Genomic DNA, 21323 nt, shown 5'->3' on the forward strand with positions numbered 1-21323 from the left:
CTGACAAATTCCTCTGCAGGAATGTCACAAACTGTCCCTTCTCTTCAGTCTTACGGTATACTCAGCTACACGCAGCTTGCACATGAGGACAGATATCTGCATCCAGTATCTTTACTCTCTTAAGTAGGCGAATAAAGAAAAGGAGAGCTCTTACTCAACCTGTATTTCAGCCTGTTCGCAGCACACATGATTTGCTCATGGCTTTCATGTGCTGTGTTGATGAACAAGCAAAGGTTTCTATGTTCAAATCCCTGTGAGAGAACCAGAGAGTGAGCATTTAGGACACCAAATTTGCACTTAATTATATGAGAGGTTGTAGGCTGGAACACCTACATACCTTCTCCCTGCAAGGATTAAGGAAAGCTGCATCAGAAAAGAACAGATTAATTTGTCTGATAAAAACTGGAGCTCTCAGGGCAAACTTCAGGTCTCAAATTAAGTAAAAAACAAAACCAAAAAAAAGAAAGCTTCCTCTCACTTGACATCAAAGGTCTTCAGAGGCCCTTTACTGCATAAACTGACACCTAAAGTAGCCAGCCATTTCCTATGTATCTGCAAAGCATGAGCTGCAGTGGAAGGGAGGGGAGCAGTGGTGTCTGAGTTCATTTTAAAGGGAGAAAGGCAACGGCTGAGTAACCAATGTGTATTTTGTTCTCGTGTGACAGAATTTTCTCATTACACTGAGAAAAAAATGAAAATGTCAATCTCCAGCCTGGAGGAGCAGATTGAAACTTACAGCAGTGAAAAGCAATGAGATTTTCATCCTGCAAGTTTTATGTACAAGATCAACCCAAGAGGCACTGGGGAGCAGCTAGGTTTTCTGAAGAACCTAATGGATGAACGGATTACACAGAACTAGAAGAATATTTCTTCTTTTGAATATGTTGCAGTTTTCTTTATCACGGATTGGATTTCAGTTCATCAGAGGACTGCAACCCTGTGATACTTAACCTTTCTTTTCACTTTAAGGTAAGTAAACATAAGCACAGACTGCCTAGATCTGCTCAACTACCTTTATAAGTAACTAGCACATGAGAAACAGAAGGGCTTGTTTTTCAGTTCATAGTAAATCCCCAAAACTACAGTGGTCTAATTCCACCCTAAATCCCAGGTGCAGTGAAGTGAAAAAGGAATTTTGACATAATGTACGAGCACCCTACTCAAGTGTTTGCAAACTCCACAGCCAGATGTAATGGCACGAGTATCAGTGTAACTCCTTCTACACATCACTCTTGAGAATAACTTTGATGATTACCGGAGAAAGCCTTCCCAGTTCCCAAAGTTTTTTTTAAAAAGGAATAAAGTGAAACAAAACAGACACTTACTTAATTCCTGGGACATCCAGGAGGTTGCTCATGCCTGCCCAGTTGATTTCCAAGTGCTACAACAAGGACAGGGAGAGAAATGATACAGGACCATTAAAATGTATCTCAGGACAAATGTTGAATTTAAAGAGGAAGCAAATCTTTCTGAAACAAAGTTGGCTATTTAAAGAAAGCCAAACCTGCACCAGCAAATGACTGTATTTATACATTAAAATCAACAGCTGATAGCAATTCCCTTATCTATTTTACCTGTCATACCTGAAATTAAGGTATCACTGGGACTTATCCTGCAAGCACAGGAAAATACAGCACTCAGCCCCTAGCAATGCCCCTTGGCAGATGCCCCAGGGTCATGCACAGTAAATCCGGCAGCTCTACCTAGACTGTGAAGTTGTTTCCTCACCTTTCACTTAGGGGTTGGCCTGTGCCCTGAGGCAGGGAAATTTACAAACACCACTGGAATCTGTATTTCTGTTCACATAATAAACAAAGGAGTTTTTCATCTGTTTACATAATGCTGCTACATATAAACTCAAAACTACCTCATTCAATATCAAAAGTGTATGACAGCTAGGACCTCAAGCAGAGTATAACCCAGAATCAAGCAGAGTTGTGTGCTATAACTGTTTTTTTGTTTTGTTTTGTTTTTTTAAAGAAGGCTAGAAGTTTTATCATATTTTATTCAACCACAATTCAACTACAAAGCACTTGTGACCTTAAATAGGCAAGCTTTCAAAGCATGGCCACGACTGAATGGTTCCCAAGATGGCTTCATTTAAAATCCATGACTGGGAAGACTTTAAGTACATCTGCCAGGATCCTTCCAGCAAAGGCCTATGAAATGGCTGCTGTGCTGTCAACATCAGAAATTCCTCCCCTTCTTAGACCAAAGCAAATAATTCTATAGGTGCTACTGCAAGAGAGTAGGGCAAATTCATTCCCATCCTCTTGGAGTTTAAGACGAGCATTTAGCAACCAGGAATCTGCTGTTCAAGTACCCACACTGTTGGGTATTCACAGGTATGCAGTTCGGGTTGCTAGCGACGGACAGCTTGTGTCGCTCGCTGAAGACTGACCCATGCCCTAAGACAGTCCTCGAATCAAGAAGGCTGCAGAGTACAGTTCACTAGCGACTCACCGGTTTCTGCATAAAAAACAAGGTCACCGCTCCGATGAACGGGGCTTCTGTTAGAAGAGGTTCCAGTATCACTCGCAGCGTCCCGTACAGCTGCAAATACAACAGACCAAGGAGAATCAAGTTTGAAGATACTCTCAGGATACGGTTTCAAAACTGAGCTTTTCAGTGATGGAACTAATTTTAAAAATCCTGCTTGAAATCATTTTACTTAGAATTTACTAACAATAACCTCCTCCTCTCTCAAACTATTGCTATTGAGACTGGGCAAGGTTTCCTAAGTTCAAGGAATCTCTACAGTCCTGACTGCCATGTAATGCCATCCCGTTGGTGCTTCTGCGACCTGCCCATTAGCTTTCAGTATTGTAAGGACAGGTTGTTGGTCTAATCTAAAACAGCTTATGAACACCCTAACAGAATTGTTTCTTTTGAAGTTCTCTGCCAACACGCAATTTCTCCAAACTCCAGTGGCAGAAGCTGGCCCTTGTGAGTTCAATGCTCTAGCAACGAACCTGTGTAAGAGTCAAACTAAGAACTTAAATATTACTTTTTAAGGTGCTTTCCAAGAAAGACACCATTTCCCCAGCCAAAACAGATAAAGCCATTCGTCCCAAGACTACTAGTCTTTGGTTTTCCAGTCAAGAGTCTTAACCTGTCCACTGGGACATACTACCTCCTGCCACATGTGGCCTTGAAAAGAACATCAGCACGGCACGCACCTGGACGCCTTTCACTCCAAGATTAAATTTCGATATGTCCATGTGAATCTCACAGTCTCCTGCATAACTGAAAGAAAGTTCTCACGTTACTCCACAGTTTGCAATAGTTTGATGAACAAATTTGGCCTGTACAGAGTATAAAGGAAATGAGTTACATGATTGGCAACTTGACATCACAGGCAGAGGTTAATTTTTAAGCAACTGAAAAGGGAAAGTTGAGCACACGTTGAACAAGAGTACGATCTTCACAACAGAAACCCTGCAGTCAGCTGGGATATTGATTACCCACAAAATGTCAAAGCAACATTTTTCTAGGTTACTTTCCCATTCTTAAGACTGGCAGTTGGCTGGGGCAAGCTTGCTCTTGCTCCCAAGGAGGGGAACAACTGGCTCACTGGAAATTCAAAGTCATGGCAATTGCCCTCTTGCTCCCCTCTCTGTCAAAGACCCGATCCCAGCTGGGTTACAACCCGGTGACCCAACTCCTGAGCTGACGCAGAGCCACACTGTCATCACAGACGGGGCCCTGGATGTTATAGCTCACCCCTGCCACAGCCAAAAAGCCCATCTGAAGGACAAACACATCGCTAAAAATAACCTGGTTTCCTTGAAGCTGAATTAAAAGACTATGGTTTAAGATGAGATCTTGGTCAGTTGCCATGGAGAACATCAGACCTTAAATAAAATGAATGCCAAGTGCGGCACTGTAGCAATTTGGAAACCACCTTAGACTTTTATTAAAGTGCAAACATCACCTTATGCAAAAAACCAATAGCCGCTCCCCTAGGAGCAGAACCCAGCAGATTTGTTGATGCCTCTGGCAGAAAACAATTGAAGGGAGCTAGCAAGTTCCCTTCCAGTCCTCTGAGAAATAGCTCTTTTTGGGTGCAGACACAAACACCCTGCAGGTACCGCAGCACAGTGAGTGTGCTGTGTGCTGTCTGGGTGCATACTTTCACCCCCCAGAGAAAGGAAAAGACAATTCTTTTTTTTTTTTTTTCTGCTCTGACCACAGGTATATGGGCAAATAGCGCAGTAGTTGCTGTTAATTCACACTGTCATTTGCACAGACAGATTCCCCCACCACCATAAAATACCTTGCCAAGAATGTGCAACTCTGTGAATTTGTCTCCATTTCTGCAAGCAAAGTTCCTGCATTTTTGTTTAGAGAGCCGCTTAGCAGAACCTAAGAAGTTCAAAATGCTCAAATTAAAGCCTTTAATGTTAGAGCATTCTCATTTTTTTCCAGTAGCCAACCTCATAGGCTATGCCAACTTGAACACAATCTTCCTTATAAGCTAGTCAGATAATTAAACACACTTATTTTAACATTTACACAATTTTGATATTATCTTACAGTTCATTACACTGAGCGCTAATAGAAGTTTGTCACAATAAAACATCTAAATGAGAAGTCAAAATGAGTCCCTCAATTTGCATTAATTAAGCGAAGAGGATTAATTGCCAGTGTTCAACACAACAAATAATAAGTGTGGTGTTTCAATTTACAATTTTTATGGCTCTCCACAGCCAAAAACTCTTCCCACCCAGCCCTAGACGTCTTCCTTCCCTCGTAAGGCATCAATATGTGCAATCAGGTTTTCGAGTCTGGATGTCAGAGCAGCCTTCACCCCTTTTATCAGAGCCTGAGCCTTTAATCACCCTTAAGTCTGCTTCATACCAGCACCGCTCCCACACCGGAGTGCCTGGAAGGATGCCCTCTGCTCATCAGTTTTACTCCTCATTTCCAGTCCACGTTGCTCCTGCTTTCCTCTGCCCCCTCTGCTCAGCATAACCTCGCTGGGCTCCCCCAGACAGAGCAGCCTGAGCTGTCCTGCTGGGCTTCAAGCCTCGGCACTCACAGGCACGTAGGGCTGAGCCCTTGTGCTGGTATCCCCAGGAGCACGCTTTGCCTACCTGTGAGGGGTGGAAGAAGAACCCGTTTCTCTCCTAAGTCCTGTATTGCGCATGGAGATGTAGATAAGCACACTTACGCCACGGATGAGGACCGGGGAAGCTCGCAGAAGCGCGCTTATCTGCATCTCTTCTGCGCCCAGGTGGAAAAGCTGGGCCCACAGTGTTTGTGATACGAGGACAGCTCGCTGGCGGAAGGCAGGGATGCCACAGGAGCACATACTGACAAGTTTGTGGACCTAGGTCAACGATGAAGCAGTAATGGGCAAATAAGAGAGACAAGAAAGTGTGACCAAGTACCACAAGATATGAAAAAAAAAACCAGACCATGTCTGCCTTTCCCCCCCTGTCTTTGAAGTCAGGCTCCTGACGACAAGTGTTCCTTTTCTGCTCAAAACTGAGAGGCTTCCAAAATGCTTTGTTTCCTGGAAGATCCCACAAGCTCAGTTAGCCTAAACCCCACCAAACCTCCAAGTGTTGTTGAGTGCTTCTTTTGACTACTTTATCCAGTCCTGCACCAGATGACAGAGACCATCTGGATAGAGTTGCAAACTTGCCAGTTACGAAATTCAGGTACTCTTTTTGAAGAGTAAGTTTCAATGCATATTTGTACTTATTTTATAAATAAATAGCCTATTTTTCTATGACATCTCACGCACTGTAAAAGCCATGGAAGAGCAAGGAAATGAACACTCAAAACATCTGCGATAAAAGTTATTATAAGAGTAGTACATCAGATTAACAAAATACGTAGCAGTTGGATTGCAAGACACTCTCCTAGGAGCTAATGGTGCCTTCAGATACTTCAAATCTCTGATGACTAGAGCCAGATGATTACATGGCTTCACAGTAGCTCAGGGAATTGCAGGATTAGTGGGAAGAAAAATGACTACGGGAGGTCAAGTGGCTGCACTTGAGAAGTCTCAATTTTGAATAAGGCGCTTTTGGAGAACATTTCTGGAAAACTTCGATGCTAATTCATCTGGAGAACACAACTGTCAGCTCTCCATGCTCAGGAGGCAGATTCATGACTTAGATCTAGGGCAAACTGGTTAGAGAACCAGGAGCACAGTCAGTTTTTTTTTTTCCTACCTAGAATTTCAGATTTGGGGATTTCAGATCCCAGTTTGTCTGGATCTTGTATTTCATTTAACCACTGCAAGAACCCTGATGTGCCATGTGAGAGCTGTAGATCATCTGTATTTGTGCAGTAAGTGGATACACGGACAGAACAGACAGACACCAGGACTTTCAGACAGATAAATGACAAATTTTATCCGTACAGAAGATCCCAGAGTAAGCAGTGATTATCTCAATGTTTCCGCTCAGTCCTATGAGCCATGACAAAATCAAAACCACTTAATTTACACCAATTGAGATCATTATTTCAGAGACCAAGCACAAGATTTTGCAAGACAACTTAAGTGCTCCTTCCGTGCTACTCACAAGCAATCACCACTGAGCCTTGGTTTGCCTGTCAAAAACTCAGGTGCAGTCTTCTCATCTGGGGCAGCCAAGACTGTAATGACAAAACCATTCCCAGTGCTCTGATGCTAGAGATACGTAAGCTGTTATTAGCAGATTTAATTAAAGCAGCTTCTCAAGTTCCTTTTGGTAACTCCATGTGATGTACTGCATCACTGGCTCTGCTGACGGCTCTTGCCCATACCAATCGGGGACCTCCTCCTGTTCTGCTGCATTTACCGAGTGTGTTGAGATCTCTGGAGGCAGGATGCTGCCTAACGCAGAGGGTTACTCACTGCTGGAGCGGGGCAGAGCAGGAGCGTGGATAACAACATCCATGTGACACAGCAGCTCAGCCTTCCCCGCTGCAGCAACAGCACAGGAGGAGTTTTTGAGCGGGGCTGCGCACAGCGATGAGCCAGCCAACAGGCCAAGCTCACGTGGGTTCACCAGAGGGGAAACTCCCCCCAAATTACGCCCGTAAGCATCAAGGAGTCACGTTAATAACATGCAAATGTGTCAGCTCTTTAATGTCCACTGCACCGTAGCTACATTTCTCCGAAACCTAACCCGAGAGGGAAGTCAGTCCCCATGCCCTCAGAATTGCCAAGTGTGCTACATCGGCACCCACAGCAGGTTACTGCAGCCTCCAGAGCTGGTACGCTGGGGCTCGGCTCTCTGGATGAGTCCAGCCATTTAAATCTCACCTTCACCCTTAGAGGGAACAGGAGAAAGGAAGAGGGGCCAGGTGAGAGTAGAAAGCTCTGCCATTAGTACTACTCAGGACTCTGTACATAACAATGAGGTAGCTGATGTGTAACAAATCAGAGACATCCGGTGAGTTGGTCAGACAGAGGCTCACATCCTGCACTCAGGCGGCAGAACAAGCTCAAGCTTGGCCGAGATTCTGGCTCCAGAAGAGCCAGGAGGAGCCAGTCCCCCTCAGCATCATCACCACAGGTCTGACTGAGAGGATCATCCTCCCTCTCTAGTAAAGTGGGGAAAAAACAGAGGACTCATATTGGTGAGCAGCCACCCGAACCTGACTCACCGGCACACGATGACAGAGGTAGTGCAAAGGGCTGCAGCCTCCCGTTGGGGCAGCTCGAGTCCATCTCCCCTAACCAGCTCTTCTCCCAACACCAGCTGCATTAACACAGACACTCACAACCATTTACGTAGCTAAGAGAGACTGTTTTGTAATGGGAGATTGCCTGGCTCCCGAAAAGTAGAGGGTGCCAATTTGTTTGATTAAAGAAATGGGGGGAAAAAAGTTCCTTTGGCAACCTGGAAAAAAGCAGGTCAATAACCACCACTGCTCACAGATTTGCTTCTCACCATTCCTGCAAGTAGTACACGACCTTCTGCAGCAACTGTACAATGCACACTTGCAGAAACTGATGTTAATTTGCTAATGTAAAAGAAGCTGGGCCTTTAGCACAGCCCAGGAGAAGCCTTCCCCATCAGAGAGACAAAGTAGGCTGAACACTCCTGTGTGAATGCAGAAAACTCCTGGGTTATCTGATAATAGATCAGGTTAAGTTATTGTCAGGAGGAGGAACAGAAGTGAGTGGCCAGTTTGGAGATGCTGCTGGGTCTGCCAAAAGGGCAGGGATGAGGAGGTGGGGGAATCCCTCTGCAGATTACTGTTGTTAACAGACAGTGAAAATGAGTATGTGGGAGAAGCAGCCTGCAGAAGTAGTTTAACAGAGAACAGCAGCAACCTCCCACAGAGCCTTAAAGGTATCGAAATCCTCGATCTCAACGTGGAAAACACAAATGATTTGCCACAGGCCCTAAAACTGGTCTGGCTATTACAAAGAGCACTTTACTGACTGTGCTGAAGCACAACATCGTTGAAAACCGAGCACATTGTCTTGTAGGGAGCACCAGTGCCCTGCCAGGGCTGGGGATGCTGCCACATGAAGCAGCAGGCACAGTCCTGAGCAGCTCTGTGCTGTTGCCAAGACAGCCCATAGTTTCACACTGCTTTTTCCTGGCGCTACCATGAAGAAAAGCCATTTAAACTAGGTGGCCCAAAAACCCACTGCAGAACTACAGCAGCATACAAGTGGTAATTCCCCCAGTAATTCCATTCTCCAGGCAAAACCAGAAGAAAGTTTAGCTCTGTGGTGGCTTCAGTGTTAACAAAACACACAAGTTCATCCAAAACAGCCTGGAATGTATCAAATGTTTTATCTAGTTTTGTTGTTGTTATTGTTAATAGAGCTAGAGGCAATTTTCTGCTAAAAGAACAGCTGTAATCAAAAAAAAATGCTGGGTGGCACAAGGAGCACATAGTGAGTAAAATAAGAGGATTAATCTTAAGGAATTAAAAAAATAGTGCAAGTAGTTCCAGAAGAACTATAGATCTTGGACTGAAGAGGAACCACACGGGGACAAAAGCCAGACCAAGCATCTCCATGCCAGAGAGCTGTCAGAACAGGAAATACAGTTCCAAAACTCAGCTTCTTAGTGCCATGAATGGCAAAACCAACAATTTTATATCCACAACAGCACCGGTAAGCCAGAGCAGGTAACACCTAGACCCGTGCAGGTGACATTGCTCTCCGATGTAAAGGCTGATGCCCAACACCCCACTTCTGCAAATAATAAGGACATCCAGCTGGGGGACAGATTATCTCATATCACTCTGGGCTGATACAAGATAAGCAGCTCCATCTCATGCTGACCTTAGCGGACCATGTGTCCAGTCCAGCATGACAACTCACGCGCAGGTAGGCAGTGAATTAAGAACCACTGACATAGGCAAGGACGGAATGTTACCATATCTGCAGGTCTAGGACAATTTGTCTTCTATCAATTTCTTTGGTGTAGGCTTTTACTCCATTGATTCTAGGGCACTGAAATAAAGACAGACAAGACAGGGCATGGTTAATACCTCCTAAGTTAAGTCCAAGAGAAGAGTCCTACCCACTTCACTCAAGTACTGAAGTTTTCTTTATAGACCCTTCAGAACTGCACATGAAGTATGAGCAAACCATACTTTTTCTCTTGAAAACAAGGCGTGAACAGCCTTGGCTATCCCCAGATATGGGGCTGGTTACAAGCAGCCCATGCTACAAGCCTTAGAGAGCACTGAAAACTCCTGTTGCAAGGGTATAACAGAAAGAAATGTGGGTATGTGGCCCTTTTCCCCATTTCTAGTTCCATATTGACAGTGGCAAGGGACATGTGTGTCTCCCTTATCATCCTTTTTTCATGGTGAAGATGCTCAGGTCACCGTGAGGAGGGACAAAGGAGGCAGCAGTACAGTACCAATACCACTTATTAAACATTCAGAGCTATAAAAGTGCTGAATGTCAGAGTCCCAAGCAAACACTCTCCCCTTTGCATCTGAAGTCTTCAGGACAGACTGAACCGCAAGTGTCGCAAAGCAGTCACCCTACCTTCTCGCCAAAGTGGATCTTGGTAAAGGTGCATGTTTTCAGATGTACGCTCTTTGCTCTGATTTTGGGTTCAAGAACTTCTTTAAACGTTTTTTCCATGATTGTCCCAAAGTACGGCCAGGCCTGTACAAGGACCTAAAGTACAACAAAAGCAAAAACACACTGAAGATTCTTTGTGTAAAATATCTTTAGCTGAGAAACAGACACAGAAAGAACACCTGGCTACTAATGCCCGCCCTTTTAAAATACCAAGTAACATTTGTGCTCTTAAGTCATCGTTACGGAAAGATTCATCTCAGCTCCTCAGAAAAGGAATATGTTTTAGGAACTGAAGGGTGAGTTTTTAACATCACGGCACTTGTTGACTGCTTCTAACCACAGTGGCTGAGCCAGCAAAGCCCAGGGTTAAAGCTTCTGAAGCGCAGTAGTCTCTAATTACTCTCAAGTGTCACAAAATTCCCTGCAGTTAGGTTTATTTAGAGAGGAGAGAGGTGAGCTTTCACTTCCAGAAGAAAGTTTGCTACAGAAGAACAGGACAGTTACTAGATACTAAGTTACACGTTCAGCTGTTCTGCTGTTAAGTCCAGAGTCAGTTCCAGTGAGAGCTTGACTACTCCCGATGGGAGCACCTGGCTCAGAGCTCTCTGGGAACCTCTCTAGCAAGAGGAGACACCACTACTTTTGCTAAAATAATAATACATTCACGCAGACATGCATATGTACACGCACGTGCAATTTTGTTTTGTTTTTAAAATCTCACAAGTGCCGTGGTTAAACCCATCAAACCTTCCCCAGCCAGGCACACGCCTGGCTCTCACCAAAGCCTGTGACAACTCTGTATGCTCCAAGACTTTAACACAGACACTGATACGGTTGTAACTTGTTGTGGTGACGTGATAATTTTCTCAGGCTTGGCCAGTGGAGTTTGTGCTGGGATTCAGCTCAGAGCAGCGGGCCTCACAAACTGGAGTTCAGAGCTCCTCACCTTGTTCAGCCACTCCACTCGCTCGACATCAGGGAAGTGGACCTGGAGGCAGAGAAAAATAAAGTGAGTGCCACATGCAATCCGTTTCGGTATACTGCATCGTATGCAAAAGATACCACAGAGCACAGAACAGGTTTTAGAGTAAGCTGAGATCTCTCTGCCCTCGTACATACATCGTTTATAATTTATTACTGCCTTGAAAAACTGCTAAAATAATAAAAGGCAAAAGAAGACAGGTGTGCTGATGTAGCAGCCTGCCTCTGGGCGCATTTACGTGATTAAAGCAAGAGTCACATCCTGCTCCTGCTGAACAGCAGCATTAGATTCCTAATCCCTCTTGGTCATGCAGTGGGAAGCCCTGAGAACCTGCTTCCCTTCAAGACCACGAGGTGTGCAGGACCTGTTTCCTGTGCTGGCTCATCCCAATCAGGAAATCTGGAAAACAAGAACCTGCTTGGGAAATTCAGCTCATTGGGTGCAGCAGCGCTTCCCCACTAACACTCACACTGTGTCAATGGCTTCGGGGAAAAGCAGCACCGTAGGAGTTTAAGCCTATTAGCATGTACCTGTAACAGTCCAGTGGCTTCACTGCTCAAAGCCTTTTAAGATAAGGACAAATTAAAATAAAACAGTCGCTCCCGCATCACGTTTTCAAATCGGACGTACCAAATGCTGCCAGGAGGTGTACGTGTCCGTAACAAAAGCCCTCCGGTTCCCTAAGTGATGGCTTGTTCCATCGCCAGCACGACAGGTGGATTTGAGGCCGCTCGAGTAACTAATGAAGCACTCAGACCTCACCAAGGGGCTGCTGAGCAAGGAGCCACGATCTCCTTGCTGCAATCCCCCATGAAAGTCTTCTGGGCACGGTATTTTCAGCCGGTGCTCCAGGCTGGCAGAAGGATATTGCACGAGGGAAGGACGGTCCGGCAGCTTCTCGAGACAGGCTCTGCTCAGCTCTCCAAAAGCACTCGAATGTAAAGGGACTCCTTATCCTGGCGCCTAGCCTGATGCGGTGTCGGGGTAGGACAGAGCACTACTTCTGTACGTGAGAGCTGTGAATTACACCCTTCAGTCAGAGGTTTGCTGTTTTGTTTAGCAGCATTCGGAGAGGTGCTCAGAGACATTCGGATGGAACCGACAGTAGCTTGATTTTTTTTCTCTGGCCCGATGTATGATTTCAGAGCCCATTTCCCTTGCTCAAACAATGCTTCAAACGATCTCCGATTATTGCATTAAAAACCAGTGATGTTACCGTATTCTTCAAAAGCAATTTCTTTTGATACTTTAAATAGCAGCTTTGCCATTAAATGGGAAGATGCAGGTTCACTGAAATGCCAGTCTACCCGGCTCTATCCGCATGATAAAGCAGGAACGCAGCACCAGAAGGGACGATCAGCACCGGCACAACGCAGCTGACATTTCACAGGAAGGAGGGTTATGTGAATCGGGGGACCTCCAATCCACCTGCCGGCCTTTCATCTTTCACCAGAGGGCCCTGTGCCAGTACGCATAAATCCTGGGTGCCCTGAAGGCAGCTGCTCCCCAGCTCCAACGTGACTGTCGAGCCCCGCAGCGCTCCACAGCACCCGCAGGACGGTTCTGCATCAGTCCCAGGCAGGGGAGAGCAGGGATGGAAGTGGTTCGGTGAGGGAGAGGTACAGAGGGGAGAGGGGATGTGGTCCAAAAGGAAGGACAGACCAGGACCCAGGGCACCACTCAGGCCACCAGACCCCAAAAACAAACTCACAGCCCACTTGTGAGACCCACCAACATTAAAAGGAGAAGTGCAGCACCATATAAACCCCTAAACTTTGCCAGGATTATTCACTAGAGCCACAGCTGCTAGAGATGTAGCCACAAGAAGAATCCAAGAAGCAAAATCAGTGGATAGGAGCTGGAACAGCACGCAGGAGCATCAGGAAACAGGCAAAACCCATGAGATGGAGGTGGCAGCCAGACCCACCACAACAAAAAGAGGAATAAAACCCACTGTTTGAGCCACAGATGCCCAACCGGACAGCCGGGGGCAACCCCCAAAGCAACCACAGTGAATCACAGATCGCCATGTCACACCTCAGGTCGCTTCAGACCCGAGCTCTGAGCACTGTCCATAGGGCGTTCCAACAACGTGCATGGCCCGCTAGGGTCTACCAGAAGACGAGTTCTGCTCTAGGTCAGCTCGGTGGCACCACCAACCTCTCCTCCTGACCCAATTACTTACTCAAAGAACTTAAATGTACTAATAGTTTCTTGGAAAAAGCACAAAAGACAAAAACGTAACCCAAATCTTCTACAGTTCCATTGGGAGTTCAGACTCAACGCTCACCCCTGTTGCTGGCAGGAGCCCTGGCATCGGGGTTTTGTTCCCAAGTTTGCCATCGGTACAGCACAGACAAGAGAAGCACAAAATAGTTCCTACTAAGCCCAGCACCAGCCACCAAGAGCTGCCAAAGTTCGCATTGTCCCAAAATAAGACATACTCCGTACCCTTGGGCAAATCTCACTATCAAATATCATCTACAAAAGCAGGCATACTTCTTGCCAATATTTCAGGAATGCTGCAGAAATTACTTAGCATCTGAAAAGAGCTTTGAAGATCAAAAACACGAGGTAAGGGGCAATTACTAGCAAGTAAAGGAGAAGTGTAAGTTTCTGCAAGGCTCCGCCCTGCCCCAGAGGAGGCCACACAAATGATCACAGCAACAGCAAAGACCATGTGAGACATGACAGCGCTGATCCATTCAAATACAACACAGGAACGTATCCTTCAGCATCACTGTTGCCTTTTTTTTTTAAAAAAAAAAAAAAAAGGAAACAGGTTTCTTAGCTCCCTGTGCAGGGACAAAAAAAAGAACGTCTGAGGTCTAAAGAAGCCTTTTGCATGACCAAGGAACTGGCAGCCCGAGTTTTAAAAGGACTGCTCTGTACCTCCAATACCAAATTCTCCTGGCATGAGGCGTTTGGCATCAGGAGGGAACCCAGCACATCGCGATGTTCTCACCTGCAAGCTGCTGCAGAAGCAGCACAGAGAAGCCGCCACCACCACCACCACCATCATCACGGAGCCAGAACGGAGGTGGAAGCAGCACTGCCTCTGCTCCAGGCACCGAGTGGTTTTTACAAAAGCCAAGGTAAGTGCTGCCCGGGCTGAAGTCAGACAGCCTCACCTCTCCTAGACATAGATCTGACTCTGCCTGACCCAAGCGGTTTTCCAGCCTGGTTTCCTAGCGCAGCCTGCCCATGTAAGCTGGCACAGGAGCCTCTCCTCCAAGCTCACTGGCGGGTTTCGGCCAAGAGGCTGCTGCTGGATCACAGCCCTGCAGATTCCCTGAAACAGCTGGGTGAGTAGATGAGGTTCCCTCCCGGTGTCCTCACTGAAGGAAAGGCAGAGACACAAACACATCTCCTAAGAACTGGTGCCAGGACTGTGCAGAGCCTGAGCCACGGCTGAAGGAGCCCCTGCGCTGCTGCGTTTAACCAAGTGGTGCAATCAGCCACTGGCCTTAACTCCTCGCTGAAGGGATCCTCCTCATTTCACTCCAGGGCACCTGAGGGGACAACAATTTACCGAGCCCCTAAGACAATGCCATCACTGTACCTCCAGTGCCTTTCCTAGCATTGCACTGCAGCTCCAACCCATGCTCCCACCTGAATTTTATTCCTACTCCCACCCCTGCACATCAGGAGAGAAGAACAGAAGGGACATTTTTAGAGCTGTTCCAATTGAAGGCTCGTGAACACTGGAAGTCAAAAAAGAAAGATAAAAAAAGATGACACCAGAGACAATAAACCAAACAGGCAGCAGGTGAGAAGCAGCCTCCAGGACTGGTACAGGGGAAAAGAAGCAGAAGATCAAGCTGAGGAAGGGAATGGAAAGAAAATTAGAAAGGAAGTTAAAAAACCATCAAGTATACTGTGTAAGCAAACGCCAGCTGATGCTGAACAGAAGTTATGAACATAGGAGAGGAGACGTGGCATTACTGATAAATGTCAGAACTAAAAGCACATGCACCCTGCAGCCCCTTCACCCTCCTGTCCCTGGTCTTGCCTCCCAGCAGGCAGCCCCAAAACATGGTGGTCGGGATCGAGGCCCTGCAGAGCCGACTGATGCTCCCCATGACCACGGGTAAGAGGTGGCTGTGGTGGGATCCCCTCGAACCTTCCCTTCCTGACCAGGAGGCGAAAGGACCCTGATCCCCAGCCTCTCCTCACACTCCTGGGCTCCAGCCCTGACCGTCTTGGTGGGCTCTGCTGGAGCCTCCCCGTTTGGCAAAACCTCCCCTGAGCTCCCAATGCTGAGTAGAGAGCAACAATTCTTCCCCAAGCTGGTACAGAGGGCACTTCCAACCACAAGAACTAAAGACTTGAGATTGTGTTTGTGCGTTGGGGCTGACCCTGGTTTTTTGGTGACAAGTAAGGGAACCAGTTTCTTGTTCCCAGCATCCAGGGAGCTGGAGGATGTCACAGCTCTGCTCCCACAGCACCTGGCCGAGAGCTGACAGCACCACGCTCCTTGCTCCCCCGAGCTGCATTAAACACACTGTCAAGACAAACAGGCAGAAAAACTTCTGCGTCTAGCAGGGGGGAAGAGGAGCGGGGAGCTGTACGAGCTCTGCCGGGAGCGCTGCCCGCCCACCTTTCGCACCGTACCAAGGAGCGCCAAGGGCTGCAGGCTGCGGAGAACAACGGCAACTATCCATCACTGCCTCCACGCAGCGCTCCTCGCAAACGGAGCTCTCTGATAGTCTCTTCCTGACAGGAAAAGCACTTCCCGACCAGCTCCTGGCACGTTTTTAAATGCTAAGCATATGATGGCTAGAAACAAACCCAGACCGCTAATCCTTTCCCATTAGCCAACCGAGGGCACCGAGCAAATAGCCACCGATACAGAAGCAGCAGCACAGCTAGATTTTCAAGTCTCTTCACTTTAAAGCCAGGGATGGCTAGGAACAAACGTGAACAAGCGGAGCGTGGCTGCCCACACCACCAAGAGATGTCTCTTGGAAGGTAAACACCTGTGGCATTTAGTGAGCAGCGTATATTATGTTATAGATTTATTACTATTATCGTTTTAGCAAGCAGAGTGCATCGTGTTATAGACGCATTTATTATTATTTATTTTAAATGACGGTAGGGAGAGGAGGAGGAAACTTTTCGGATGAGGTCTCAAACAAGCATCTCCCCAAACGGGAACAGCCACAAAGCAGTAGCACGCATTCGAAAGGTTTCTCCAGGGCACAGCAGCCCATTTTACAGACACACTCGGAGCCACACGCAGGTTTCCTGACCAAAACCAACTTTGATTTTGGTCCTTGCTTTGCCAGCCAAGACCCAAAAACACGGGAGGCTGCTGTGGGATCCCAGGCACTCCCCCCGGCTGCTCCCCACACGGGACGGCCCCGGCAGCCCCCCGGCACCCACCACCACCACCACGACCACCACCACGACCACCAGCACCACCACTCACCCACGCCGGCAGGTGCCTCGCCGCCAGCCCCCTGCACACCGCCTGCCTCTCATCCTCCAGCAGCGCCGCGGCTGCCGCCAGCCGGTCGCGCTTCCCCCGCCGGTTGCGGCTCCAGCAGAAGCAGAGGGCCAGCCCCAGCAGCACCCAGCTGCCGCTCAGCCCCAGGTACCCCGCCAGGTACACGGGGCCGAGCCACAGCAGCGCCCGGCCGGCGGACGACAGCAGCGCCCGCGGCGGGGCGGCGGCTGAGGGCGCTGAGGCGGCTGAGGGAGCTGTGGCGGCTGAGGCGGGCTCCATGGCGCGCCCCGGCTGCCAGGGGTCGCCCCGGCCGAGTGCGCTGCCTCCACCCGGCGGCGAGAGGAGGGGAAGGGAAAAGAAGGGAAGGGAAGGGAGGGACCCCTCCGTCCCCGCCCCGCAGCTCGGTGCTCGGGGAGCCGGCTGCGGGCCGCCCGGAGCCCGCTGAGGGGGCGGGATGGGCGGCAGGAGCCGCCTGTCGGTGCGGGGCGCCTGCTGCTCCGGAGTCGGGGTGCTTCTCGGTCCCAGTTCCTCTCGTTTTGACGGGGGTACCCGGGGTGTTCACGCTTTGAAAGAATGGGAATTATGCGTTAGGGAGTGCAGAGATATTTGGGAACCACGAGGTGCGCTTGGAGAGGCTTTTCCTCTCAGCAGATAAATACCATACCATTCTGCATATGCCTTAGGAGACACACTGCGATCCTACAGACAGGTCCACGCTGTGCTTTCCACTGCAATTTGCCCTGCATCGGGCAGATGCTACGCTTTGTTCGGTGGATGAGTCGAGAACATCAGTGAATGGTGCCAGCTTTCACCGCGGCCCCTTTTCATTGCAGCCGCACAAGATAACAAACGATGGGCCAGGCTCCAAGAAAAGGACGGTGACCGTGGCTGGGGACAACAGGGTTTGACCCCACTTTTGCCATGGAATTGGTGTTTAATAATGGGTCAGTCAAAAAATCAAACAGTGCTGCAAGTGATCCTCATTCGTACGTTACTCATCGCACATGACTGATCTCAGAGAGAAATCAGTTCAGGCATCTGAAAACATTGGGACTCAAATGCCTCACATTAGACAAACTCATGCGTGAGACATCTATTAACAAATACTTTTGGAAACAACCCCCAAATCTTCCCCTTCTGCAAAATGAGGATGAGTATGTTGTTCTTCCTGGGGGTGTTGCAAAGATAAATCAGCCTAGAGCACGTATAAGTACTTGGTGCAGTGGGCAGTAACTCTCCAGAACCTGGAGGCTGCAAGGCAGACAGTATCAGCAGGTTCAAAATGGGATTAGACAAATTCCCAAACACCAAAGCCCACAAATGTACTCCCTACAGCTGTGGATGCGGGGGAGGCTTCAGGGAAAAGGACGTCAGAAAACGACCAGGCTTATGCTCTCTCCCAAAACAGCAATTCCTATTGCCACCAAGAGCAAGCGGACCAGTGGTCTGACCACAGAGGTGGTCTTCATAAAGACTTCCACTCTTCATAAAAATGAACAGAGACCAAAAACGAACAGGTCTAACAGCTGAAGGAGTATCTGCCTTCTCTGACGTCATACATTAAAAAACATGCAGTGCTGAGTTTATACAATTACATCTATCAGGAGGTATGTTTACATGCAAAAATACACCTGTTTTTGTTCTACCCCTGACCAAAAACTGAGGCTGTCTTGTCATTTATTTTTCCCCACTGCCATTTAGAGCATTGTAAAACATTTTCAGTGTGACATTTCAGCCATGGGGTGAGCGTTCTCACAGTTCACCTGAGCCCCGAAGTCTGACCTTTCAGAAAAATAGAATCCTCTAAATTAAATGGGGGCTTTGAAGACTTAAAAGTTGCTTTTGCTACCAGGAGAAGCTGTAATAAAAGGTAAATCAATCATTTTCGTCCTTCAAGTTACTACTCTTGTACAGTTCGAAATATTTAGCTCAAATTCAGAGAACTACATGCAGTTCAGAAGCACCGACAGGTGGCAGCTTTTTGAGTACTAAAACAGTGGGGCCACAGTGAAATACATAGTGGCTAATTTCATGAATAAATTACTTTTTTGTTGTTTTACTTATTCTTCCCTCAGCTGATCACAAAAAAAAACTAGGTTCAAGTTAAAGCAGAATAAGAGAGCTCTCTGTAGAAATGAAAAGAGCGCTTTCAGTCCTGCAAGATATCCACCAGCTGCTGTTTAGTGAAGGAGATGCTTCCATGAAGGCAGAACTCCATGTTCCATTATGTGCTGTCCCCCAGGACCCAAGCTCAGAAATAACCACGCTTTCTTGGGCACTGTGTGTTCCTTTGCTGCTGACTCTTACCTTGTGAAGAGACAATTCCTTGCTATAACTAAAGAGGTTCTAGGAACTTTAAAAAAATTATACAAAAAGTATAATACTTCTTTAAACTCATACTACTAAAAACTTTAACTGAACAAAAGAAAAAGAGGAGTAAGAGATGAAAAATGGCTTATCAAAACAGGTTTCACAGAAAGCTCAAACTAAGTACTGTGCTCATGAGAATGAGATAAATCAATACTCTGAGACCTCTGTTAACTCTGTTTATGATGGATAGTAGTTACCTTTTAAAGAATAATCGTTTCCTGCTGTTTTCTTAAATGTCAAAGAAAATACTGAATCACCAATCAAGAGGACAACTTAAGACCTTTCCTGTTGAGGAAAGTATGATCTTGACTGTGAGCAGACTGCTTTCAAGCACCAGATTTCTGAACCACTTAAAGCTAGTCTTATTCTTTAGTACAAGGATATTTCACAATGTTTCTCCCCACGTACGCAGGACAGTCATTAAGGTTGTCACCCAAGCTTGTCTAGCTTGACCTCTGATTTAATCTGACTAGCTATCACCACCGTAGTTTATTAGCACTATGATAAATGCATATGTTGTAGCTGATTATGACACAGGGCTTTTACAGAAATTGCAAGGCTTTAAAAATGTATTAGTACTAAATTTGCTGTCTCTCAAGCTGGCCATGGTAACTAAGGCAACCCATTTTAAAGGTGGGGAGTTATGAAAAACCACTGCCAACGCTTTTTCTTTTAACTATAGAGAATATGCAAAGGAATTAATCTGAAAAATCCATGCTGCATACCGGTGTGATATCAGAGGGTTTACTGAAGATGACTTTCTAACTTTTTAACTTTCTTGTGGCTGCAACGCTTGTGACCAGTGTGGAAATTCCCACATTAATGCAACTGAATACTAAAGGTGCACTATGTCTTTTCTCTATGCATCCGCAGCAAAACAGAAAACCTTTATGTAAGGATAAAACCTTATTCCTTGCATTAACAGAATGATTTCTGCACCAAGACATGATTAAAACAGTTTCTCCCTTGTTGTTTAGTTTCCCCTGGGTTCATACTCTCTGTCCATGCACTGTTCATCCTGTCAAGCAAAGCCACAACTGGACTCTGCCCATCACAGGGCAAAAACCCTTGTGGCTGCTACTCCTGTCCGCTCTCGAGCAAAGACTCCTACTGAGTCTGGAGAGTATCTCCCCAGGGAAAGCTGTGGCTCTTCCATTCTGTTAGGTTCTGTTCAGAAATGAAATCTGAGCTGGACAGCTAAAATGAACCCGTGTTACACTGTTTGGTCAGGTATGTTCTGGCTGGAGACAGGGACTTCCCATGGGGGAAATAATCACATGCAGAAGACTGAAAGACAACATCGTTAGTCAGGAATATGTGAAAAGCGGTGCTGGGATTAGACGATGCTTACTTTTAAAGACTGCTTCGCTGTGCTCACTCCCCCATACCGTGCTTTGTGTCTGCCTGGCTCATGGCTTCTCTCTCTGCTTCTGTATAAGGCGCAGTACAGAGAGGCACTGATCAGATGGTACTTTTGGCAATACAGTGAAAGCAGGAAGAGCAATTTATTTCACACATCCACTTGCTGTTGCTACAGAGGGGCCCCTAGTGTGAGGGCAGTGCAGTGGGATGCAGAGTACGTACCCCAGGAGGAAAAAAGTGGCGTGGCACAGCGTCCCTTGTCCAGCCTTGCTCCTACTGCCAGCAGGTCCCACACTGCTCTGACACTGGGAGTTGCAGTGGACGTCCGGCTTAGCAGAATGCCGAGAAAAGCTACGTCTTTTATACACAAATTATATAATTGCACAGATTAGGCACAAGAAAGTGAAAGAATATAAAGCACAATCTACAATTGGATTGGAAAGAAAAAATAAACTTCCCTTAAGTGAAGAGAGCATTTTCCAGTCCTTCCAGAGATGTCCTGTGAGTTGGAGCTGTCACTTTCTTGGTTCTGGTGATGACTCAGATTTTCTCACAAGTCACATCAAAACACTTCTGTGTCATCTTGGAGCCTGCCCTGACCCATAAGCAGTTGCTGCCACCTGCTGAACAGAAAAACTTTTACGCCAGGAAGAAAGGCTACAGCAAACAGAGCTAGAGCAGAAGCTATTCAAGAGTAGTTATGACCTCTGTGCCTATGACTTATCCCTGGATGTTATCACAAGGTGGCTTTGCATCCCATCATTAACGTTAGTATACAAACCAAATTCGGTAGGTAATTTACAATCTCAATTGGATAAAAATAATTTCTCACCTGAAAAGTCAAATCTTGCTGAAATTTGACTGTATTTCGCATATAACAGAATCAGCAGAGAGCTGAAATAAGCCAGGGGAGCTTTAGTTTATTTTTAAAAGTCTTCACAGAGTACAACTTCTATTATTGCACTATACACTTTAATCTCGGCACAGCCAGCTGAATATATTGTTTCTTTTCAAGTTTTCCCTTGTCATAACATAGATTTATTCCTTTTTTTTTTTTCTGTTTGAACAATTGTATCTGCAACAGGATCTGTGAGCACAAGATACAATGTCTACAGCGTAAAAATAGTTCAACACATTTCTTGGAGGATAAAATA

General features: G+C 46.7%; 1 protein-coding gene across 3 annotated transcripts in view; it reads right to left on the bottom strand.

Moving 5' to 3' along the window:
- Positions 1–20604, bottom strand: part of ESYT3 (extended synaptotagmin 3) — a 35406-nt gene extending 14802 nt beyond the window's left edge. The window contains exons 1-7 of one of the 3 annotated variants that reach the window (XM_040561164.1): positions 20392–20604; positions 10953–10994; positions 9968–10102; positions 9345–9421; positions 3180–3246; positions 2464–2553; positions 1326–1381 (exon numbers count right to left, since the gene is read on the bottom strand). In XM_040561164.1, the coding sequence (XP_040417098.1) occupies positions 1326–1381; positions 2464–2553; positions 3180–3246; positions 9345–9421; positions 9968–10066 (389 nt within the window). In that variant the 5' untranslated portion in view covers positions 10067–10102; positions 10953–10994; positions 20392–20604. Of the gene's footprint in view, positions 1–1325; positions 1382–2463; positions 2554–3179; positions 3247–9344; positions 9422–9967; positions 10103–10952; positions 10995–16419; positions 16800–20391 lie in introns of those variants that run through there. The other 2 variants (XM_040561161.1, XM_040561163.1) reach the window with 2 other exon arrangements.
- Positions 20605–21323: the final 719 nt, after the last annotated feature.

The sequence above is a fragment of the Cygnus olor genome, chromosome 6, assembly GCF_009769625.2.
Source record: "Cygnus olor isolate bCygOlo1 chromosome 6, bCygOlo1.pri.v2, whole genome shotgun sequence".
NCBI classification, from domain to species: Eukaryota; Metazoa; Chordata; class Aves; order Anseriformes; family Anatidae; genus Cygnus; species Cygnus olor.